At 38.2% G+C, this 26,445-nt stretch overlaps 1 protein-coding gene across 1 annotated transcript in view; it reads left to right on the forward strand.

Moving 5' to 3' along the window:
* Positions 1-26,445, forward strand: part of NUDT3 (nudix hydrolase 3) — a 120,649-nt gene that overhangs the window by 84,274 nt on the left and 9,930 nt on the right. Inside the window, exons 3-4 of the mRNA XM_059938900.1 lie at positions 24,114-24,158; positions 25,299-25,383. Of these exons, the coding sequence (XP_059794883.1) occupies positions 24,114-24,158; positions 25,299-25,383 (130 nt within the window). The remainder of the gene's footprint in view (positions 1-24,113; positions 24,159-25,298; positions 25,384-26,445) is intronic.

Consider the following 26,445-nt stretch of genomic DNA (forward strand, 5'->3'; position numbering starts at 1 on the left):
GTTTTTTAGAATGGAGAGTGAGGCAGTTAAAGAAGGGAAGAGTATCATTTTCAACCAAGAGCTCCTCCATGACATGGTTTCACTGAGATTTATGAGAGCTGAAAGAAAGAAGATCAACTATTTATGGCTGTATGACCAGCAGAGTTCTGGGTGCGAAAGTGAATGAGGACCTTGCTGAGAAGATCTGTAGACAGCGGGTGTGCCTGTCTATGTAAGGACTATGATGTTAAGTGGAATTTATTTTTATAGGGTTATAGAAGCACGTTACTGAAAAGGACATCAAGAGGTTATCTGGTTTAAATCTACACTTTTGGTCAAGCAGAGCTAACATTCAAGCCTTCATTTTTTTCTTGTGAATATGTATGTTTGAAATATGCTAACTCTTGTACATTATCTAAATGAGTTAACCTTTAATGCCATCCAGCAATGAAATAACCACTAACACCTATTAGAATGGCTGAAATTTTTAAATGCATGCCATTCAACAGCAGATGGAGAGTAAGAAATGCAATTGTAGTTTCTTGCTGCTTTCAAATAAACTGTTCATCCCTGTTGAGTGAATTAAATATATGCAGTTTTAAATGTTTCAGAAAGAGCAAGATCACCTTTACAGTGATACTTGGCAACATGAAGTTTTTTGTCATTTCAAACTGAAATTGCCAGTTCTGCCTTTAAAATAAAACCTAGATTATTGTTAAGAAAATTGAGGGGCCTATCAGGTAAAGAACACCAGAATCACTTAAAATTGCTAGACCAGCTTTTCTTAAGCCCCTCCTTTTTAAAGTTGATCCTCATACTATTTTTTCAGATTCTCAGGTAGTCTAGAGGGCAGATTTATGTAATACACCCTCAGTTATTGCAAACTCAAAAAATGATTTAAGATTCTGTTTATACAATCTTGCCTGCCCTCCAGAAGGTGTCCTAATTTATCCTCTCAGCAGCAGAGATGAGGAGGGCATTGGTATGGTTGGTAGGTGCACGGACTGTGGCATCAAAAGACCCCTACGTCTAAATCCTGGTGCTGCTGCGTAACTGTGTGGCATTGGCAAATTATTTATCATCTCTAAGCATCGGTTTTCTTTTCTGGAACATAGGAACCATGATAATACCTGCTTCATAGGTAGACATTTAGTAAGAACTCAAATACTAGTTGTTATTATTACTGGAAAAGATGAATGATTCAACCTGAATCACACAGCAAAGCATGACTTGACCACTCAGGTGTATTTGATTCCAAAGCCTGTGCACGTACCAACCATATTAAAGCCCTCATCTCCCCCACTCCCATTCCCGATACCCTCATCAGGAAGGTGCTAATGAGATTATTGAACTATATGAGCATTTTAGGTTGCTTTAAATATATATTTAGGAAAGAAAATTGATTTATATTTTTGGCATTGGGTTTATTTAAATTGTTTTATTGTTGCTTTTTTAAAAATGCTCACATGATTGGAAAAAATGCTGCCACCACCACCTTTTAGAGTTTTCTGTAGCATATTTTGTGAAGTGTCAAAAAGATTGAAGTGCAAAGGGGGATACTTTATTTTTCGATTTTAAAATGATTTTTTGTCCTGAAATTTTTCAAGATTGAAAATTTTTCCAGTATTTTATTATAAAAATTTTCAGACATATTGCCACACAGAAAAAATTTTATTGTAAATGTCCGTATAACTCACTACCTAGATTCTATCTACCATTAGCACTTTACTATACTTGCTTTATCACTTAACTTATATCTGTTACTGAAACCTTAAGAAATAACCAATACACAACAACAAAAAGTCATTTATATTTCCATCACCTAAAGATAACCTTTGTTAACATTTTAGTAATTTCATACATGCTTACACATCTATAAATATGTGTATTTCTTTTTAAAAATAATACTGGAATTTAGCCATTTCATTAGCTCATTATATTGTGGACATCCTTTTGTGGTAGTAGGCTTACATGTGAGTGATTATTTTGAAAGACTATATAATAGTCTGTGTTTAAATATACCATAGTTTGCTTGATCATTTTTTGTTGAGCATTTAGTTTGATTCTAATTTTTCATTATTCTAGACTTTATCCTAGTACTTCCAATAAAATGTTGAAGAGGAATGATGGGAGGGGACATCCTTGCCTTGTTCTTGATCTCAGTGGGAAAGCTTTTAGTTTCCACCATTCATTTTGATGTTAACTGTAGATTTTTTTTTTTAGATGTTCTTTACCAAGTTTTATCAAGCTCTATTCCTCATTTACTGAGAGGTTTTTTTTATCATAAATAGGTGAACTTTTTCATGTGGTTTTTCTGCAACTATTCATATGATCATGTGATTTTTCTTCCTTAGCCTGTTGATGTGATGGATTACATTAATTGATTTTTATGTGGAACCAGCCTTGCATACATGGGATAAATCCCACTTGCTTGTGGTGTATACTTTTTTTAATATCAGTACATTGTTGGATTCAACTTGCTAACATTTAGTTGAGGACTTTTACATCTGTGTTCATGAGAGATATTACCTGTAGTTTTCTCTTCTTGTAATGTCTTTGTCTGGTTTTGGTATTAGGGTAAAGATGGCTTCATAGAATGAGTTTAGAAGTATTTTCTCTGCTTCTGTCTTCTGGAAGAGATTATAGAGAATTGGTATGATTTCTTCCTTAAATGTTTGGTAGAATTCATCAGTGTACCCATCTGGGCCTGATGCTCTCTGTTTTGGAAGATTATTAATTATTGATTCAATTTCTTTAGTAGACATAGGCCTATTTAGGTTGTCCTTTGTGTGAGTTTTGGCAGATTGTATCTCTCAAGGGCTTGGTCTGTTTCATCTAGGTTATTGAATTGTGGATATAGTATTCCTTGATTTATTTTATTCCTTTATTATCCTTTTGATGTCCATGGGATTTGTAGTGATGTCCTCTCTTTAATTTCTGATATTAGTAATTTGTGTCTTCTTTTTTCCTTGGTTTGCCCTGTTAGAAACTTGGTTGTATTGATCTTTCCAAAGAATCAGCTTTTAGTTTTTTTGTTTTTTCTCTATTGGTCTTCTGTTTTGAAATTCATTGATTTCTACCCAATTTTATTGCTTATTTTCTTTTGCTTTCTTTGGATTTAATTTGCTCTTCATTTTCTAAAGTGGAAGCTTAGATTATTGGTTTTAGATTTTTTTTTTTTACCTAATATATGCATTCAGTGCTATAAATTTACCTTTAAGCACTGTTACTTGTTGCCTCCCACAAATTTTGGTAAGTTGTGTGTTTATGTTCATTTAATTCAAAGTGTTTTAAAATTTCCCTGTGATTTCTTCTTTGACCTATGTGATTTTTAGAATTGTGTTGTTTAATTTCCAAGTATTTTGGATTTTCCAGCTACCTTTCCTGTTAAAGATTTCTCACATGATCCCATTGTGATCTGAAAACATATATTGTATGATTTCTATACTTTTTAATTTGTTAAGGTGTCATTTATGGCCCATAATGTTGTCTATCTTGGTGACTGTGCCATGTGAAATTGAGAAGAATGTGTATTCTGCTGTTATTGGATTAAGTAGTCAATAAATATCAATTATATCTGATTGCCTGTCTGCCTGCTGATCTGTCCATTTCTGGTAGAGGAGTGTTGAAGTCACCCAACAGTAACAGTGGATTCATCTGCTTCTCCTTGCAGTTCTATCAATTTTTGCCTCACATATTTTGGTGCTCTGTTGTTAGATGCATGTACTTTTAAGGATCATTGTGCCCTCTTCCTGGAGAATTGACCCCTTATGTAACACTCTTATGAAGCATTATGTAAATACTCTTTATCCTTGATAATTTTCCTTGCTCTGAAATCTGCTCTCTCTGAAATTAATATAGATACTTATGTTTTCCTTAGATTTGTGTTAACATGGTATATCTTTCTCCATCCCTTTACTTTTAATCTATATGTGTTTTTATATTTAAAGTGGGTTTCTTGGAGACAACATATTATTTTTTGGTCCTTCCTGACAATCTGTCTTTTAATTGATATATTTAGGTCATTGATGCTTAAAGTGATTATTGATATACTTGAATTAATAGCTACCATGTTTGATACTGTTTTCTATTTGTTACCCTTATTCTTTGTTTCTGTTTGTGTCTTCCACCCTTTTCTGCCTTTTGTGTGTATTATAAAGTTGAGTACTTTATAATAAATTATTCCATTTTCTCTCCTTTCTTAACATAACAGTTATGCTTCTTTTTTAGTGATTGCCCTAGAGCTTGCAATATACATTTACAACTGATCCAAGTCCACTTTCAAATAACACTATACCACTTTACAGGTTATGCAAGTACCTTATAATACAAAATAGTCCTAATGCCTCCCTCCCCTCCCTTCTGTCGTTGCTGTGATTCATTTCACTTATCCTCATGCATATGTCTGTGCATACATAGTTGAATACAGTGTCACTGTTATTTTTTTTTTAATATTTATTTATTTATTTTTTGGCTGTGTCAAGTCTTAGTTGCAGCACATGGGATCTTTCGTTGCAGCATTGCCGGCTCTTCGTTGCAGTGTGCGGGCTTCTCTCTAGTTGTGACGCCCGTGGGCTCTGTAGTTGTGGCACGCTTGCTCTCTAGTTGTGACGCGCAGGCTTAGTTGCCCTGCGGCATGTGGGATCTTAGTTCCCCAACCAGGGATCGAACTGGCGTCCCCTGAATTGCAAGATGGATTCTTAACCACTGGACCACCAGAGAAGTCCTGCTGTTATTATTTTTAACAAACTATTGTCTGTTAGCACAATTAAGAGTAAGAAAAATAAAGATTTTATTTTACTTTCTTATTCCGTCTCTAATGCTTTTCCTTTCTTTGTGTAGATCTGAGTCTCTAATCTCTGTCATTTTCCTTCTCGCTAAAGAACTCCTTTTAACACTTCTTTCAAGACAGGTCTGTCGGCAGCAAATTCTCTCGACTTTGGTTTGTCTAAAAAAGTCTTTATTTTGTCTTCACTTTAAAGAATACCTAGGTTGATGGTTTTTTCTTTTCAACATGTTAAAATATTTCACTCCATTCTCTTCTCGTTTGGATGGTTTCTGAGGAGAAGTTGGATATAATTATAAACTTTGTTCCTCTATAGGTAAGCTGTTTCCCACCCTCCTCTGGCTTCTTTTGAGATTTTTTTTCTTTATGTTTGATTTTCTGCAATTTGAATATAGTATGTCCAGCTAGATATAGCTTTTTGTGTATTTATCTTGATTGAGTTTTCTAGATCTGTGGTTTTGTGTCTGACATTAATTTGGGGAAATTCTCAGTCGTTATTGCTTCAGATATTGCTTCTGTTCCTTTGTCTTCTTCTGATATTGCCATTATACAGTATTATACTTTTTATAGTTGTCCCACAGTGCTTGGACATTCTGTTCTGTGTGCTTTTATTCTCCAGTATTTTTTCTCTTTGCATTTCAGTTTTGAAAGTTTCTCTTGACGTATCCTCAAGTTCAAGGTTTCTTTTCTCAGCCATGTCTAGTCTGCTAATGAGCCCATCAACGATATTCTTCATTTCTGTTGACAGTGTGTGTTTGATCTGTAGCATTACTTTTTTATTCTTTCTTAGAATTTCTATCTCTCTGCTTGTATTAGCCATTGTTTCTTACTTTTTCCATTAGAATCCTTAGCATATTAATCATGGTTGTTTTTTCATGGCCTGATAATTTTAGCATCCCTGCCATATCTAAGTCTGCTTCTGATGCTTTTCTGTGTCTTCAAAATGTGTTTTTTCCTTTTAGTAAGAGTAATTTTTTGTTGAAAGCTGAACGTGATGACTGGATGTAAGGAGCTGTGGTAATAGGCCTTTAGTAGTATAGTGGTAAGTTGTGCATTCTATAGTCCTGTGATTAGGTCTCCATCTTTCAGTGAGCCTGTGTCCTTGGGCTATGAACTTCAAAAGTGCTTCTTAGTAGTTCCAGTTCCTCGCCCTCCCACCCCCACTTAAAATGGGACAGGATGGATGGTGGGGCTGGAATTGGGTATTTCCCTTCTCCCAGGTTGGCTAGACTCTGATAAAACCCCAATAGATTAGGCTCTGGTAAACTAGTTTCTCTTGAAGTCAGTCTTTGTTAAGAAGAGCAAAATGTTACAGAGTATATAAAAATGGCTATTTTTCTCCTCTCCAGAAGCAGGAGGGGATTTTTGTCCAGTATTCACTATGAAAACCTGGGTAAAGCTCCTGGAGGTAAAACACATGAAAAGCATGGTGGCCCCCCTTGAAGATTTTAGGCTTGTCCTTGAACCTCCAGTGAATGATCAGTTACAGTTTAGGTTTTCTTCCACCCCACCCCTCACTCCCTTCCCTTGGTGGTTTCTGCTCTGGTAAATTGAGATTCTCTGATTTGGCTGTCTCTCCAATTTGAGGGCAGTGGTTTGCCCTTTGGCTTCACTTTTCTGATAAATCTAAGAATAGTTGTTATTTTTTCAGTTTGTTCAGCTTTTTATTTGTTGTTGTGACAGTGTGGGACCTTCTAAGCTCCTTACATGCTGGACCAGAAACTAGAAGTCTCCTTTACTTTTAAATAACACATTTGAACAGGTATTTATTTTTCCAACCAGATAAAACAGTCTACTCACACACACACATAGCTAGTATCCTTTTATTGCCCAGCTCTCATTTGTTTCAGTTTGTAACTTTAGGTATAGATTATCATTATTAATAAGATATTATTCTTGAAAATACAAAAAGTTATTTGTTACATTGATAACAACCATATCAACAATAATTATTTAAATTTAAGACCAATAATTTTTATTGCTTTCATTAATCACATATATTTTCTCGCTTTCCCTCCTTGCCTCCAATATATTCTTCTTTCTTGTGTGCTTTTTTTCTCATGCATTATTGGTTGACTAATGACTTATTGGCCAATGATAATGCTCCAGAGCATGCTTTGAGACCTGGTTTCTTGTCTACTTTTGCCCTTGCAATAGATCAAGGGAGCAAACTTGGAATTTCAAAAAATAAAAGTATTGGTCTTCCCTGGTAATGCAGTGATTAAGAATCTGCCTGCCAATGCAGGGGATACGGGTCCAAGCCCTGGTCCGGGAAGATCGCACATGCCACGGAGCAACTAAGCTCGTGCGCCACAACAACTGAGCCTGTGCTTGAGAGCCCGTGGGCCACAACTACTGAGCCTGTGTGCTGCAATTACTGAAGCCCGCGTGCCTAGAGCCTGTGTTCCGCAACAAGAGAAGCCACCGCAATGAGAAGCCCGAGCACCGCAACAAAGAGTAGCCCCTGCTCGACACAACCAGAGAAAGAAAACCCAACAGCAGCCAAAATAAATAAATAAATAAATTTATTTATTTTAAAAAGATAATAAAAGTATTATCTGTTACTATAACACTGACCAGGTGGTTCATTTCAATTGTTTACCTTTGGTGGTGAGTTATAATGAGGACTATAGTCAACCAGTTGGTAATTCTTTTTTTTAATAAATTTATTTATTTTATTATTTTTGGCTGTGTTGGGTCTTCGTTGCTGCGCACGGGCTTTCTCTAGTTAATAGCGGGGGCTATTCTTCATTGCAGTGTGCGGGCTTCTCATTGCGGTGGCTTCTCTTGTTGCAGAGCAGGGGCTCTATGCACGTGGGCTTCAGTAGTTGCAGCACACGGGCTCAATAGTTGTGGCTCGCAGGCTCTAGAGCATAAGCTCAGTAGTTGTGGCACACGGGCTTATTTGCTCCGCGGCATGAGGGATCTTCCCAGACCAGGGCTCAAACCTGTGTCCCCTGCATTAGAAGGTGGATTCTCAACCACTGTGCCACCAGGGAAGCCCCAGTTGATAATTATTTATGAGAAAAATACGAGAGTCATTACATGTTTGATAAAAATTTTTTTCTTCACATATGAATGGTTTGCCTAATTATTAGACTCCTTGAATAATCTTTTTCCTCAGTACTCTTGACTTCAGGCATTGGGTGTTATAGAGGAAAAGTCTGGTATCAAAAATATTTTCACCTATATAAACACATGAAAACTTTTCTTCTTATTCTTGGCACAGAGATGTCACTGGAATGTGCCTCCTATTTGGCAAGCCCTTTTGGTATGGAGATTCGTATCTTTTCTTCTTCAATTATTACCCCATCTTCATCAGTTTCATTTTTTTCTGCTAAAACTCCTATGACATTGTATTCCCTTATCTTTTTTTTAATTTATTTTTTATTTTTATTTATTTATTTTTGGCTGCATTGGGTCTTCATTGCTGAGCACAAGCTTTCTCTAGTTGTGGCGAGCGGGGGCTACTTTTTTTGCGATGTGCAGGCTTCTCATTGCGGTGGCTTCTCTTGTTGTGGAGCATGGCCTCTGGTGTGCGGGCTTCAGTAATTGTGGCATGTGGGCTCAGTAGTTGTGGTGCACGGCTTAGTTGCTCCGTGGCACGTTGGATCTTCCCAGACTAGGGATCAAACCCATCTCCCCTGTACTGGCAGGCGGATTCTTAACCACTGCACCACCAGGGAAGTCCCCCTTATCTTTTGTGATAATTTTGATCTCTGCATTTTTACTCTGTGCTGGGAGAATTCTTCAAATTTTGGCCTTCTATATCTCTAGTTTTCTGCTGTATCTGGTTAACCATTGATTGCCTTTTTAGGGTTATTAGTTTGCTAATAATAATGGTGATGTTATTTAAGAACTGTTCTCTGTTTTCACATTGCTCTGTATTTGTGACAGCTTGCCTTTTTTTTTTCTCTAATTGTAGCATCTTGAATCTTACTGAATAAGAATTAGTTTTTTCTTGGAATAACCCTGTTTCTTAAATCATCAGATTGGTTCCCTTTTTTTGAACTAGTATCTTTCCATATGTTTCACTTTTCTCTGAGTGCTCATTCTTAGAGTGAAGTCTGAGTTTGTTTGGTAGTTAATAACTGAAATAAATGCTTCTGATGATTATGAATCTTCTCCTTAGAAACGGTCTTTTCTTCATGACAATAGCTTCTCCAGCTCATCTGCCTCAGCAGTGACCCATACTACACCAGCCTGACAAGCTCGCTCCTTATAAACTGATTCATCTTGCAGGACCCCTGTTCCCCATACCCTACAAGGTTAGAGTTCTGCTGACTGTTTAACCTCTGCTTCAAGCATGCAGAGTTTAGTAGGACTGTGTGTGTGTGTCAGAGGCGTTTACAGGGAGTGTGTCGGGGGGCTGGGCAGAGATTCCTTTACTTTCCTCACAGGTTTCACTTCTTCTTGTTGATGCTTTTCCATTCACTCCACTCTTATCTGCCCAGTAGTTTGCTAAGATTCAGTGTTTCCTTATGTGTTGGTTATTACAGAAGGAAATTAAGACTGAGGGAGTCAAGCATAATAAATACACCTATCCATCTATTGATAGAATGTCTTAAAAGATATTTTTCCTCCTTGAGTTCTAAAATTGTGTCAAAATAATATTTGTTCATGGTACATGGCTCAAAAATAAAATAGGACTGGAAGACTTTGAATGAAAAGAAACATTCCTTAAGTAATTCCCTACGGAAAAACACCCAGTAGGTAATATCTTATTTCTTGCCTCACACTTTCACTGTCTCACTGTAGGTTTTGCTAAATAGAATTTTTTTTTTGAAAATCACTGTTGCTTAAAATTAAGAGTATTATTATCAATATTAAGGATATAAGTCTGATACCAGTTTGGTTCTTATTCCTCTGGAGATCACCTATTTTTTTCTGTCTCTTTACCCCTGAGGTTTTGAAGTATCTCATTGATTTGTCTGTAATTTCTATTAATTAAATATTAGACCCTCTAGACTGAGCCTTTACTCTTATTCTTTTTTGGTCATATTTTTCATCTTGTTTTCTTTTATGTTTTGGGAAGTTTCATTGACTTATCTTCTAACTCTTCTAATCAGTGTTTTATTTCAGCAGTCATATTTTTAAGGTCTAAGATACCATTTTTATTCTTGTTTGCTTTTACATACATTTTGTGCTTGTTTAGCATGCCATAGCTTCTCTAATATCTTTAAAGGATCACTAATTTTCCCCAAGTTTTCTTCTGTTTCTTGAATTTTTCTTTTGACCAGAGCCAATTTTCATTAACTTATTTTGATCTTTCTTTTGGCAACTTTCCTTGTATGTCTCGTGGCCCATGGTTGTCTCATCACAGTTAGGGTTGAGGCAGTAGCAGTGCTGAGTGGGAGCTCTGTGTAAATGGGTGGGTATATAGAGTGACCTGGAGGGAAGTGGAGCAGTTGTGCCAGGACCCTTCTAAAAGAGTGCCACAATAGGAGGGCTTTATTCTGGGGATGTGTATAGACATATAAGCTACAGTAGTTCTTTCCAGTTTTTCTGTTTTTCTGCTTCGATTAGAGCCCTCAGAGTTGTCTGGGTGATAGATGCCTGGGTCCAGACCATTCTCCATGTATGGGGATAGTTGTTTGGTATTTAGACCTTTGGCTTTCAGGACCCCTTCTCACTCTCTGTGTTCCTGCCATATCCTATCCTTGAATCTCTCCAGAGTCTGGAAGCTAAGCTGGCTTCTTTTGCTTTTCTTCATCTTTCAACCCTCATTCATCACTTTGCACCTTCTTGGAATTTTTTTTGAAATCTCCTTTCTTCCAGTACCTCCTTTCCAGTCGTATTCCTCTACTTCCATTTTAATGAGGTCTTAGGAGAAAGAAGAGATACTATGCTTAGTCAGTATACCACTACAGGCACACCTCGGAGATGTTGTGGGTTTGGTTCTGGACCATGCAGTAAAGCAAATAGCGCAATAAAGCGAGTCACACAAATTTTTGGTTTCCCAGTGCATGTAAAAGTTATATTTATACTATACTGTAGTCTGTTAAGTGTACAGTGGCATTGTGCCTAAAAAAACAATGTACATGCCTTAAATATTTTATTGCTAAAAGATGCTAACCATCTGAGCCTTCAGCGAGTTGCAGAACATCAAAGATCACAGATCACCATAACAAATATAATAATAATGAAAAAGTTTGTAATATTTTGAGAATTACCAAAATGTGACACAGAGACACAAAGTGAGCAGATACTCTTGGAAAAATGGTACTGATAGGCTTGCTTGACGCAGGGTTGCCAACAAACCTTCAGTTTGTAAAGAAAACACATCTGCAAAGCACAATAAAACAAGGTGTGCCTGTACGTTAACAGGTTTCAAAATTATTTTTAGAATTATATCTCCTCTTTTCCTTTGACTCTGAAGTAATGCTATAAATATTTTTATTTGTTTAAGCTAATCATCTAAGATACTAAATAGAAGTATCTTTCTTTCAATAGACATATCCCCCATCAAAAATAACGCAGGTAGGTCATGTGTTTATAAATTAAATCATTTTTATTTATGATTTATCTTAAACACTAGCAGCTTTTTAAAAGAATCACTTTTTAAATCAAGGAATTGATATTTTATTTATTATTTTAAGCTTATTAGGAGAACCAAATTTAAAGGTTAGCTCTCTTACTGCAAATAACTACTCCTAAATTATCTTTCAGCTGTTGTTTTTAAACATTGGAATTAAAAAAAGATATCTTTTTACTCAATTTATCTGTCTACATTATCACACATAATTGAGTGCTACACATTGATGAATAGTTAATTCGGTGGTCTAATGTGGAGATTAGAATCTGCCCAGTTAGAGACTATAGTACTGTATTTGAGCTGGTTTCTATTGGAAACCTGAGTAGAGACTGAATTACTGGGATAGGAGCCAGTCGCCTTCTGCTAAATGAATTGATTCCAGATGACTTTTCCAAAACAGATGCATTTGCTTTCCCATCCAGCTCCACATTCCAGGAAAGGATTTTTAGTCATTAGGAAGTATATTCCATTGACTCCAATACAATTCACAGTGGCTTCAGCAAATACTAAGTGCAATCCTTGCCTCTAGAGACTCCTCAGTCTTTAAACTACCAACAGCCACTGGACCTGGACAGGTCTAACTTATCTGGCTAAAGTGCCACTTAACAGCTTCCTCTTAATTCAGTGAACTTACAAACGCAAACTGCCTAGTGCAGAGCTTGCTACACAGGAAGTAAATTTAAGGATTCTGATTCTAACTTATCGCCAAGGGACCCCATGTGGCTCAGTATTAAAGCTAAGTTTCCAGGTTAAATCACAATAAATGTAACTTGATTATATTTAGTTACACTGACTAATTAATAGACACGTACTCAGATTTTAAAAGAAAAAAAAAACTTGCCATATGTTGTTTTCAAACACAGTAATACTGAATGACTAAGAATGAAGGGCTGGAAAAAGATATATCAGGCAAATACTAACCATAAGAAAACTGAGATAGTGATTATAATATCAGGCAAAATAGAGTTTAGGTGAAAAACATTAAAGGGACAAGAGGAACATTTAATATTGGTAAAAGGAACAATCTGCCAAGACAAGATAGCAGTCATGAACTTGTGCGCACCTGGCAAGCTCTTCATCGGCATAAAGCAAAACTGACAGAGTTATGGGGGAAAGCTGACAAATCTCCAGCCATATTGAAGACTTTAAAACATCTCATTTAGAAACTGATAGAAAAAGCAGCAAAAAAAAGGATTGAGTAACACAATTAATAGGGTTGATCAAATAGCTATATTGAGGAATAATCTTACATCCAAGAAAAAATATGTAAATTTTTAAGCACACATGAAAGAATTATAAAAAAGTAGCCCTATGTTAAGCCATAAAAGAGGTATTAAAAATCCCAGAGCATCCATAATACAGACTATAAAAGAGGTATTAAAAAGAGGTATTAAAAATCCCAGAGCATCCATAATATAGACTATACATACTGTGATACAGTGCAGTAAAATTAGAAATCAGTAATAGAGCCAGCTTGACAGAGAAACATACTTGGAAACAGAAAAAAATGTTCTAAATGATCCTTGAGTTAAAGCACAAATCACAAAAACTAGTAAGCAAATAGAGCTGAACAATTATGAAAGTTCATATCATGAAACTTCATATCATGACTTATGGATGCAGCTCATTCACTTTGAGCCCTAGATGATTTTATTAGAAAGCAAAATAGACATTAAATAAACTAAGCAGTCAATTCAAGAAACTAGCAGAAAAACAACAGGATACTCTCAAAGGAAGTAAAAGGATGAAAATAACAAGGAGAAGAGCATGAATTAATGGGGGAAAACAGAAATGATCAACAAAACCAAAAGTGGGTTATTTTTATTTGTCTAATAAAATAGACAAACCTCTCACTGAATCCATAAAGGAAACAAGAGAGAAAGCAACAAATAAGCAATAAAAAAGGAAATAACCACAGATATAATAGAGATTTTTAAATTAAGAGAATGCTATGAAAAGCTGCAAACAAAAATATTTGAAAACTTCGATAAAAATTTTCTAGGAAAAACTACCCAAATTTACTTAAGAAAAATTAGAAAGCCTATATGTAGATCATTAATCCTTATAGAAATTAAGTGGTAATCACCACTCTCCCCAGCAAAAAGATTCCAAGATCAGACGAGGTGAATTTTACCAAAATTTCCAAAAATATATATTCTTACCTTAAAGAACTATTCCAGAGAAGGATAACTACACACCTCTTGTAAGGCCAGTATGATCTTGATTCAGCAAGCAGCATACTTTTTCTATAAAGGGCCAGATAATAAATACTTGAGATATAGAAGCCATATGGTCTCTGTCACAAATATTCAACTCTGCTGTTGTAACGCGAACACCCTCATAGACAACACTTAAATGAATTACCATGGCTATGTTCCAGTAAAACTTCATTTACAAAAACCGATGGCAGGGCAGATTTGGCCCGTGGGCCATAGTTTGCTGACCCCTGATCTTGATACTTAAAAGTAGAAAGAACAGTAAATTCTGACCTATGAACATGGATATGAAAATCCTAAGTAAAATAACAGCAAATAGAATCTAATGCTTTGTCAAAATATCACACAACTGGGTTATCCCAAGAGTACAAGGATAGTTCAGTCTTGGAAAATATGTTTATGTAATTTACTTCAGTAAGAGTTTAAAACAGATAAAATTATCATCTCAGTAAATGAAGAAAAATTATTTATTAAAATTCAGTACCCTTAAAAAAAAAATTCAGTACCCTTTCATCTTAAAAACTGTTAGCAAACATAAAATAAAAGGAAATTCCTTAAGTTGATAGAGTAATAAAACCTACAGCAAACATTATATTTTTGAAATTTTCAAAGTATTCCTATGGAAGACAGGAATAAGACAGTTATGATTGCTATCATGCTGCCATTTGTTATTGAACTGGGGTCCTAGCCACTGCAGTAAGACAAAAATAAAGATTCAAAAGGAAGAAGCAGATTGTCATTATTTGCAGATGGTGTGACCATTAATTATAAAAAACCAAAGAAACACAATAGAAACTAGTAGAACTAGAAAAAGCATTTTAAAAGGTTGCAAGACAAAGGATCAGTATGCAGAAACCAGCAATGTTTCTTTAAACAAGGGATAATCAACTAGAAAATATGCAACTTTAAAAAATATACATTATTCACAATAGCAACAAAACTATACTAAAGGGCTTCCCTGGTGGCGCAGTGGTTAAGAATCCGCCTGCCAATGCAGGGGACACAGGTTCGAGCCCTGTTCGGGGAAGATCCCACATGCCGCGGAGCAACTAAGCCCGTGCACTACAACTACTGAGCCTGTGCTCTAGAGCCCATGAGCCACAGCTACTGAGCCCGCATGCCACAGCTACTGAAGCCCGCATGCCTAGAGCCCATGCTCCGCAACAAGAGAAGCCACTGCAATGAGAAGCCTGCACACCGCAACGAAAGGTAGCCCCTGCTCACGGCAACTAGAGAAAGCCCGCACGCAGCAACAAAGACCCAACTCAGCCAAAAATAAATAAATAAATAAATAGATTTATTTAAAAAAAAACTATACTAAAACTGAAATACCTTGCTGTAGACTAACAGAGTGCAGGATCTTTACAATAAAAATAATAAAACTTCATTAAAGGAATTTAAAAAGACCTGAGTAAATGGAGAGAGTCTATTCTTGAATGAAAAGACTAAATATTGTAAAGATGTGAGTTTTTCTCGAATTAACCCCAAAATTCAAAAATAAAAGTAAACATCCCCGAAGGATTTTTCAAGAGATCTGAAAAACTGATTTTTGAAATTCGTGTAGAAGAATAAAGGTACAAAAATGGCTTTGAAGTTTTTGAAAAAGAACAGAGGCAGAGACTACCTTTCCAGGTATTAAGATAAAGCTATATTAGTTAAAATCATGTGATATTAGTACATAAATTAACAACTATATTAGTAAAACAAAGTAATATCCATGGGACTCTTCTGGCTACTTGGGAATAAATTCCCAAATTTATTTTGCTGGATCATAGAAAAAATACGGGAGACTAATTTTATGCCATGGGGATGGGGACATGTTTCTTAAAAAGACATTAAACACACACACAAAGGAAAAGAGAAGTAAAATCAACAATGTCTGGTAAAAACATGTTTAGCAAAGGACATCAAAAATAAAGATAAAAGACAAATACCAGATTGGGAGAAAATATTTACCACAGAAGATAAGATATAAATAATTTCTGAAGATCATTAAGATGGTCAATGAACACATAAGAAAAATGGATAAAGAGTATGAATTCCCAGACAAAGAAATCTGAATGTTCATTAAACATAGGAAAAGTGCACGATTTCAATTTTTAAATTATGCATTATAATTTTACACTCACTGTATTGACCCACAATTTTAAAAAAGCTGATAACAAGCACCAGTGTTAAAGAGGAACAAGAGGTACAAGGTACAAGAACTTGTATACTGCCTCTATACTTGGAGAATATGTCAGTTAGTTGTTGCTGTAAAACAAACTATCCAAAATTCATTGGCTTAAAAAGTAAGTATTGGCTTCCCTGGTGGCACAGTGGTTAAGAATCCACCTACCAATGCAGGGGACACGGGTTCGAGCCCTGGTCCGGGAAGATCCCACATGCCATGGAGCAACATGCGCCACAACTACTGAGACCGCGCTCTAGAGCCCGTGAGCCACAACTACTGAGCCCGTGTGCCACAACTACTGAGCCTGTGTGCCACAACTACTGAGCCTGCGCTCTAGAGCCCGTGCTCGGCCACAAGAGAAGCCACCGCAGTGAGAAGCCCGTGCATCGCAACGAAGAGTAACCCCCACTCTCCACAACTAGAGAAAGCCTGCACACAGCAATGAAGACCCAATGCGGCCAAAAATAAATAAATAAAATAAATTAATTGTTTTTAAAAAAAGCAAGTATTGATTATTGCTCACAAGCCCATGGGTCAGCTTCTCGTGTCAGCTGGACTACTCAGTTATCTATAGCCAGCTCTGCGTTGAGTTGGAAGCTGTGCTGATCTTGGCTAGGCTATCTCACTTTGGAGGTTAGCTGGCTGTAGGCTGCTTTGTGATATCCTCAGCTGAGACTGGTCTTTCATCCTTTAGGAGACTAGCTCACATGGCAGTGGCAGAGTTCCAAGAGAAAAAGTGGAAACTGTAAGGCCTCTTGAGGCCAAGGCTTGGAACTGGTACATCATCCTTCTGCATTTTGTTGGCCAAAGCAAGTCACAAGGCCAGGGGTGGGTAAATAGATTCTATCTCTTGATAGGAAGAACTGCAAAATTACACTTCAAAGGACATGGTGACAGGGAGTTCCCTGGTGGTCCAGTGGTTAGGACTCCGCACTTTCACTGCTGAGGGCAGTGAAACTAAACTAAGATCCCACAAGCTGCGCGGCACGGCCGGAAAAAAAAAGGACATGGATACAGGGGGAGGTAGAGAATTGCAGCCATTTCTGCAGCTGATCTACTGCAGAGAGTAACGTGATAAAAAGTGGGAAAATTGGAGGTACTTTTACCCTGTGATTCAGAAATTTGACATTTAGCTATAGATCTTGGAGAAACTCCCACACATGGTAAGTAACAAGGATATCTGTAAGAGAAGTTCTTTTTTTGGCGATGTTTTTTATAATAGCATGACTAAATGTCTACCAACAAGTGAACAGATTAATGAATTGTGATAAATTCTTAAAATTATTGATCAAGAGTTAGAATGAATTAACTAAAACCACATGTATCAATATAGCTAAAAGTCAGAAACATGATATTGAAGAGGAAAAAGTTGCAGACTTTATAATCCTTTTTTTAATCAAGTAGAGAAACATGCAGGAAATACTATATACCATTACTAGTGGATATATCCCTAAGTAGTAGAAGTGTAAAAACATACAATCGAATGATAAAAACCAAATTTAGGTGAGTAGTAGTTAGTTACCTCTGGCAGAAGGTGGGGAATACACAAGAGGCTTCTGTTGTACTAGTAGTTTTATTTCTTAAGAAAAAAAATGACACAAAATGATACATTACCATTTGACAAAGCTATGGTTAGTGACTACCTGACTACCTGAATGTTTATCATTTTCTTTACTTTTTTGATATTTGAAATAGTTCATTTAAAAAGCAAAACAAAAAACCTTGAGATGGGATTTCAGTGGACTTAAACTGTCTTCTCATCTACTTCCATCTGTCTTCACTGTGATTCTTTCCTTCTATAACTGACAAGTTTGGTGGATACCAGAAAGTTATATGTATTGAAGACCATATATTTTTGTTCATATGTTTCCTCATATAGACACTTGCATTAGAGTTGTTCCCCTGAGCTCCTTTTGGGCCTGGGCTTATGGCTTTAATAGAGGAAGATTTTATACTACAGCTCCCTGAATGTACAGAATTTTTCTTTTGGGATATGCAGTCTTCCTCAGAGAGCTGCCTTTCAAATCAAGGGAAGTAGCAGGAAGCTTTCAGATACAGGTGCCAGCATACCTGACTAAAAGTAGCTTTAACATCACTAATTATTTTTCTCGCATAAGAGGTCCAGGGGTTGGCCATTACCCTGTTGCTTCAGCAGCTCAGCCGTCAGGACTTTGGTTCACTTCTTATTGATTTTCTAGGCCTTACCCTTATGATCACAAGATGACTGTTGCAGTTCCAAGTTTCAGGTCCCCACCTGACAAGCAAGGAGGTATAGGGTTTCTTTTTGTACAGCTCTTTTTATCATGATGGGAAATCTTTTTTAGAAGCTTCCAAGAAACATCCTCTCAGGAACCACTGACCCAGAATTGGGTCATACACAGCACCCCTTAACCTGTCACTGCAGAGGGCAGCAGAACTCCCTATGCGGTTCCAAGTGTGCCATAGCTCTCACCTGAACAGAATCTGGGTCTTACTGGTAGCAAGGAGGAAGGGAGAATTCTTGTGGGCTAGATAGCCATCTGTGTCTGCCACCATATCCACCTGAGAGTGAAAAAATTGGTTTCAGAAGGTGATGGTCCACTTTATGCCCATCCAAACTAAGCAACAAAGCCAGGGATCTTTGTGGTAGGAGACCATTTTAGGGGCAGGTTCAAAGGCCCATCACATCAGTGCCTCTGCCTAGGCCTCAACTACACACCCCGGGAGACTGCTAGAGGGAAAGAGGGGGTACTGGAGTACCCTGGTCAGTCCAGCCCTTTACAGATAAATATAGGGTTGGCCAAAAAGATTGTTCGGTTTTTTCTGTAAGATGGCTGTAGTAGCGCTTAGTTATCTTTAACTTCTTTCAAAACAATTTTGTTAGGACTTCCCTGGTGGTCCAGTGGTAAAGAATCTGCCTTGCAATGCAGGGGATGCAGGTTCAATCCCTGGTCAGGGAATTAAGATCCCACATGTCGTGGGGCAACTAAGCTCACGTGCCACAACTACTGAGCTCACGTGCCTCAACTAGAGCCCGCGTGCTGCAAACTATAGAGCCCACACACCCTGGAGCCTGTACGCCACAACTAGAGGAGAGAAAACCCGCACGCCACAATTAAAGAGAAGCCCGCGCACCACAATGAAGATCCTGCATGCCTCAACAAAGATCCCATGTGCCGCAACTAAGACCCGACACAGCCAAAAATAAATAAATAATAAATAAATCGTTAAAAAAAAAAATTTGTTAGATTGTATTGTGGCAGCTGTCACATCAGCATGCATTAAAAAAAAACATCAAAATTGGTGAATTTCTGTGTAGCCATTTTAATATTGAAGATGGAAAGAAAGCAACATTTCTGGCACAGTATGCATTATTATTTCAAGAAAGGTAAAAACACAACTGAAACACAAAAAAAGATTTGTGCAGTGTATGGAGAAGGTGCTGTGACTGAATGAACGTGTCAAAAGTGGTTTGCAAAGTTTTATGCTGGAGATTTCTCGCTGGACGATGCTCCACACTCGGGTAGACCAGTTGAAGTTGATAGCGATCAAATCGAGACATTAACTGAGAACAATCAACATTATACCACGGGGGAGATAGCCGACATACTCATAATGTCCAAATCAAGTGTTGAAAATCATTTGCACCAGTTTGGTTATGTTAATTGCTTTGATGTTTGGGTTCCACATAAGTTAACCGAAAAAAACCTTCTTGACCATATTTCCACATGATTCTCTACCTAAACGTAACGAAAACATTCCGTTTTTAAAACAAATTGTGATGGGCGTTGAAAAGTGGATACTGTACAATAATGTGGAATGGAAGAGATCTTGGGGCAAGCGAAATGAACCACCACCAACCACACCAAAGGCCAGTCTTCATCCAAAGAAGGTGATGTGTATATGGTGGGATTGGAAGGGAGTCCTCTATTATAAGCTCCTTCCGGAAAACCAAACGATTAATTCCAACAAGTACTGCTCCCAGTTAGACCAACTGAAAGCGGCACTCAATGAAAAGCATCCGGAATTAGTCAACAGAAAACGCATAATCTTCCATCAGGATAATGCAAGACTGCATGTTTCTTTGACGACCAGGCAAAAACTGTTACAGCTTGGCTGGGAAGTTCTGATTCATCCACCATATTCACCAGACATTGCACGTTCAGGTTTCTGTTTATTTCGGTCTTTACATAATTCTCTTAATGGAAAAAATTTCAGTTCCCTGGAAGACTGTAAAAGGCACGTAGAACAGTTCTTTGCTGAAAAAGATAAAAAGTTTTGGGAAACCCCAATAAATATGTTTAAAAAAAAAACATGTTTTGGGAAGATGGAATTATGAAGTTGCCTGAAAAATGGCAGAAGGTAGTGGAACAACATGGTGAGTACATTATTCAATAAAGTTCTTGGTGAGAATGAAAAATGTGTCTTTTATTTTTACTTAAAAACCGAAGGAACTTTTTAGCCAACCCAATACTTCCAATCTCAGTAAAACACCCCAAAAGGAAAAAAGACATTTGTGTTTTTTTCCTTTTTAAAAAGTAGCCAGTTACTCAGGTAATTTCTGTCAACTAGACCTCAAGTATTAGAATTGATATTGTATACTTTGAAGTTCAAGAAAGCACTGACCTGCATGTAGTTGAATAATGAAGGGCAGTAGATATTTTATTTGGAATTCTTACTACTAGCTAAGATGCGCTTTTAAATAAAGACTTCTCTGGATTAGGGGCTTTTGACAATACAGACAGAAATTGTAACTGCTTTCATATGATTTTGAGAAAAACAGGTCTATACCAGTAACCTGACGGGACCAAACTTACATATACCCTGAATCAAATCTTATCCCCAAATGTCTGAGCCAAATATCTGTCAGATGTGACCCTGACACCTACCCCAACCTGCGTGCAAGAATCACATGAGAGATAAAAATATTTCTCTCCAATTGCTTGTGGCAGCATTTGAGAGAGAGCTAGGATATGAAAGTTGGACTGTGGAAGATTGTGAAAAAGTAAAATGGTTATAGTGAACTCTGTCTCGGAGAACCTTTGTCTATGAGGAATCTTCCTCTTATCGGCACTAGGGCTTTAAAGAACTGAAATCCATTTTCTTACAAAGGAGGAGCCTCCTCCTAAGAAAACTGCTAAAGCCCAGTTTTAAAAACTGGTAAATATAGGAATATTTCTTTGCTTTTTACCATAGATAATCATTGGTAGCATCACCTTAGATAGAATTCTCCCAAGTAGATCTTCCAAGAATAAAACTTGAAAGAAACATTTAAGAAACAAAACTAGTGTTGATTAGAAGTGATTAATTAGATTAATTAGAAGTGAAAATAAATGCCAGTGTATTTCAGTATGACAGCATTATTTGATTTACTCTAGACTATAAAAATGCATCTCTTTCATTAAGAAAAATGTTTTTATACTTTTCCCAACTGCCTCTGACACAGAGTAAATCACAGATACATGTTGGTGTTGAATGCAGAAATTACTATAATTAAAAGTTTTAAATAAATTATATTGTATTCTCATAATATTAAGTTGATTTATGCCTTTAAAATTTGGAGATTATTTCCTTTTCTGCATTTTTGTTTTCTTTTAAGAAAAGTAAATAATTGAACAGTAACTGCTGAAGAGAACTTTCTCCACTTTGCAGAAGAGAAATGTGAATGATGTCTTCTGTGAACCTCTATGAATCTTTCCTTGTGCCGCCTCCCCTCCGCCAACCCACCGCGGGCCTCCCTCCCCCGAAGCCTGATGGCTCTACTCCCAGGCCCTGTCATTGGAGGCCTGTGGCAAGAGCACAGGTGACACATCTCAGGAGCTGATCTGAGCATGTTTGGGCTGCCTAGGATCAGAGTACAGCATTGGCTTTCCAGATGAGGACAGCCTGCCAGCTCGTCCCACTTGTTCAGGCAGCTTCATTGGTTAATTCATGAAGTACAGTCTAGCTAGTCTTAGCTGGCTGTGGAGTGCAATTATTTCTAAAAACGTAGAAAAGCAATTTAAATAAGAAAAGGTACACACTTCCACTGAAGTAGACCAAAAGCCACATGGGGAAAAGAATAGGAAAAGAAATAGGCATGTTGGCAAGAGAAAAGAAAGTAATTCCTTGACAGATAATTAGCAAAAATTAATTTCAAAATATAGCTCACCTAGGAATCTAGGCCTTTAAATTGGCTTCTGTTGTTTCTATTATTGAATATCTCTAAAGAACTTTTGGAGTACTTATTTTAAATTTTTGTTCATTCTATACAAACTTTTTGAGCACCTACTGTCTTTAGAAAGTATATTTGCCTTAATTTTTAATGTATTGTACAAAATAACATGGCAGTTGTAATAGAAAACAAGTTACTGCATCCCCCAGGCATTTCCAGGGAAATCTTTCCCTCACCTCTCACCCCCTCTACTCCTAGCAGAGACAGATATAAAAGGCAAAAGCTAAAAAGACATAGCCTGACTCAAAAGCAAAGTGGATGCCTCCATAGATCAGTAACAGAGCAGAATTGCAGAACAGCAGAGGAAGTTGCAGCCTGCGTGGCCTTGCATAGCTGGTGGCTGGAGCCCTTGGAGTAAGGGGGAGGCCAAGTACCCAATGGAAAGGACACCAGGAGCTGAGACTTTTAGAAAGATACGGGCCAACAAGAGGCACATGAAAAGCTGCTCAACATCACTAATTATTAGAGAAATGCAAATCAAAGCTACAATGAGGTAATCACCTCACACCGGTTAGAATGGGCGTCATCAGAAAATCTACAAACTCAGAAAATCTACAAACCACGAATGCTGGAGAGGGTGTGGAGAAAAGGGAACCCTCTTGCACTGTTGTTGAGAATGTAAATTGATACAGCCACTATGGAGAACAGTATGGAGGTTCCTTAAGAAACTAAAAATAGAATTACCCTATCACCCAGCAATCCCACTACTGGGCATATACCCTGAGAAAACCATAATTCAAAAAGACACATGCACCCCAGTGTTCATTGCACCACTGTTTACAATAGCCAGGACATGGAAGCAACCTAAATGCCCATCAGACAAATGGATAAAGAAGATGTGGTACATATATACAATGGAATAGTACTCAGCCATAAAATGGAACGAAATTGGGTCATTTGCAGAGACGTGGATGGACGTAGAGACTGTCATACAGAGTGAAGTAAGAGAGAGAAAAACAAATATCATAATTAATGCATATATGTGGAATCTAGAAAAATGGTAGAAATGAACTGGTTTGCAAGGCAGAAATAGAGACGCAGATGTAGAGAACAAATGTATGGACACCAAGGGGGGAAAGTGGTGGTGAGGGTGGTGGTGGTGGGATGAATTGGGAGATTGGGATTGACATATATACACTAATATGTATAAAATAGGTAACTAATAAGAACCTGCTGTATAAAAAAAAGAAAGAAAGATATGGGCCTAGGTAGGGAGAGGAAGCAGATGCAGTGCACAGTAAAGGATGGGGCTCTATCTACAGTATTCCCTATATTACCTTGAAGCAGGAACCCTAAATTTTCACTTTAAGACCTGGCTCTGGAGAGCCTGGTGAAAGCAGCGTCACAAGTAAGCCCTTCACCAGTTGGAACATGAATTTACTTCAGGTAAAATGAATTTTATAGCATGACCTGACAAAGAACTTAAATATTTTCAGAATGTTCAAAACGTAAATAAAGGAATAACTTCTATTTTAAAAGAACAACAACAACAAAAATCACGGAAGGGCTTCCCTGGTGGTGCAGTGGTTAAGAATACGCCTGCCGGACTTCCCTGGTGGCGCAGTGGTTGAGAATCTGCCTGCCAATGCAGGGGATACGGGTTCGAGCCCTGATCTGGGAGGATCCCACATGCCGCGGAGCAACTGGGCCCGTGAGCCACAATTACTGAGCCTGCGCGTCTGGAGCCTGTGCTCCGCAACAAGAGAGGCCGTGATAGTGAGAGGCCCGCGCACCGCGATGAAGAGTGGCCCCCACTTGCCGCAACTGGAGAAAGCCCTTGCGCAGAAACAAAGACCCAACACAGCCATAAATAAATAAATAAAATTAAAAAAAAAAAAAGAATACGCCTGCCAATGCAGGGGACACGGGTTCAAGCCCTGGTCCGGGAAGATCCCATATGCCACGGAGCAGCTAAGCCTGTGTGCCACAACTACTGAGCCTGCGCTCTAGAGCCCGCAAGCCACAACTACTGAGCCCGTGAGCCACAACTACTGAAGCCTGTGCGCCTAGAGCCCACGCTCCTCAACAAGAGAAGCCACTGCAATGAGAAGCCCACGCACCGCAAGGAAGAGTAGCCCCCACTCGCTGCAACTAGAGAAAGCCCGCGCGCAGCAACGAAGACCCAACGCAGCCAAAAATAATAAATAAATTTATTTTTAAAAAAAAGAGAAGATTCAGAATGAGACAACAATGTAAGCAATGTCAATGTATGAATCTTTTTTATTTTTCAGGCTGGAGTAAAAGGGACATTGGGAAGATTAGTCGGAATTTTTGAGGTAAGTCTGTTAAAATCTTTGGTGCAATTGGTATCATATTAATAACCACATATATCTTTACCATGGGCCATTCAGGCTTCCGTAACAAAATACCAGAAATTGGGTGGCTTATAAACAATAGAAATTGATCTCTCATAGTTCTAGGAGCTAGGAAGTCCAAGATCAAGATGCCAGCAGATTCAGTGTCTGGTGAGGACCCACTTCCTGGTTCATAGACAGCGGTTTCTCTCTGTGTTCTCACATGGCAGAAGAGGGAATGTCTCTGGGGTCTCTTTTATAAGAGCACTAATTCGATTCATGAGGGTCTTCTGTCATTACCCAGTCACCTCCCACTGTCCCCTACCTCCTAATACTATTACCTTGGTGGTTAGGATTTCAACATATGAATTGGGGGGCGGGGGAGGACATAAACATTGTCCATTGCAGTCTTAATCTAGGAAAGATGCCATCTTTGTTTCACCAAGTTTTCAAAACAGTGCAGCACCAGCAGAGAATAATGTGCGTTCTTTTTAAAATCCCATAATCTCCTCCAAACAACTAGAATTATTTGTTAGAATTGTTTTTCCCGTGTCTGCCTCTCTTCCTCTCCTCCCAAGATGTGAGGAGGGGTAGATAAGTGTAGAGGAGACAGAGGAGAAGTGGAAGATAAGTAGCTATAGCACAAGAGACAAACAAGGACATAGGCTGGAGTAGAGATTTGGAGAAAGTAGGAAATCAGGGACTAAAGATGAGCAGGGTTAGTAGGAGGAGGGGAGATGTGTGAGATAATCAGCTTGCTCACTTTGATGGGACCCCTGCCCACCACAGTCTCTTCTCTTTCTGGTGTTCTAGCTAGTTAAATTTACTTGGTGCCTTTTTCTCAGGAGGTCCCAAATCCTTTTCTCAGTATTCTTGAGAAGTTGCACTTTGGGCAAAGAGAAGGAAAAAAGAGGGTAAAGCCTTGGCTTTGGAAGCCCAGGCAAAGAGCTCACCCTCAGATTCAAGTGTGGCATGTTTTAAATAGGCCAGCTGGTGCTATTCCATATCTGATTGTAGGACGATAAAAAGTGAAAGGAATCCTTGGGTCTAAGCTCTCTGGACATTTACATAATCTCAGCTCTTTAAGGAAAAACTCTTTCTCTGTCCCTCTTTGCCCTTCAGAACCAGGAGAGGAAGCACAGAACGTATGTCTATGTGCTCATTGTCACAGAAGTGCTGGAAGACTGGGAAGACTCAGTTAACATTGGTAAGTTATCCCCAGATGGCCTCCAAAGAGCTCCCCACAACCGGCCCTGGCCGTGCCGTAGGTCATTACCCAGAACCACAAATGAGAGCCTGATAAAGAAATAAGAGAAAGGATGTCCATTTTTGAACTTGTGAAAGGTACTATTTTGAAATGTTTAAGAGGAAGCCAGAGTTGGGTACATAGTCAACATTTAGAAATGCGGCCCATAAAAATAAGACCTGTTGATTCTAAAACCAAATTGGATCCTCCCAAGCAGGTATTGATCAAGGCCTCCACAATGCTAGGCCTGCTGCTGGCCACGAACCTCAGGCGGGAGCAGGACCATGGCTGTTCCTTGCAGTGCTTATTCATACTGTTAGAGAAAACTGTCGGTTTGCTTGTGTGAGCCCCTCCCTCCAGAGCTGTATAGTAAGTGTAGAGTGATGGGAGTAGTTTCCAGTTTTATTCATGTTACACTTCAGGTGCACGCGACTTTCTCCCAAGGAGCCATTTTCTTTGATCTCAGATCACTATTGCATGTATATGTCCTTTTTTTTTGTTTTGGCTGTGTTGGGTCTTTGTTGCTGCACATGGGCTTTCTCTAGTTGAGGCAAGTGGAGGCTACTCTTTGTTGCAGTGCATGGGCTTCTCATTGCTGTGGATTCTCTTGTTGCGGAGCACAGGCTCTAGGTGTGCGGGCTCAGTAGTTGTGGTGCATGAGCTTAGTTACTCTGCGGCATGTGGGATCTTCCCGGACCAGGGATCGAACCCATCCGTGTCCTCAGCATTGGCAGGCGGATTCTTAACCACTGTGCCACAAGGGAAGTCTGTATATATGTCTTTTGACCTAAAAATTGAGGTGATTTTAATGGTTGGCTCATGGTTTAATCTTTTAGCTCTGAAGGAAAATATATTCTAGAAAAGTGTAATATTAATTTAACTTCTGTTGTAAATTGGCAAACAGATATAATTCATTTACCAAAGCCTCTCCCTTTATTGTTAGTATATGCTTTGCCATCATGCCTCTCACACTGTTGATCTGGGCATTTCATAGCCCTTCAGCTTTTAATTGCTTTGTGTTTG

The sequence above is a fragment of the Balaenoptera ricei genome, chromosome 11, assembly GCF_028023285.1.
Source record: "Balaenoptera ricei isolate mBalRic1 chromosome 11, mBalRic1.hap2, whole genome shotgun sequence".
Taxonomy (NCBI): domain Eukaryota; kingdom Metazoa; phylum Chordata; class Mammalia; order Artiodactyla; family Balaenopteridae; genus Balaenoptera; species Balaenoptera ricei.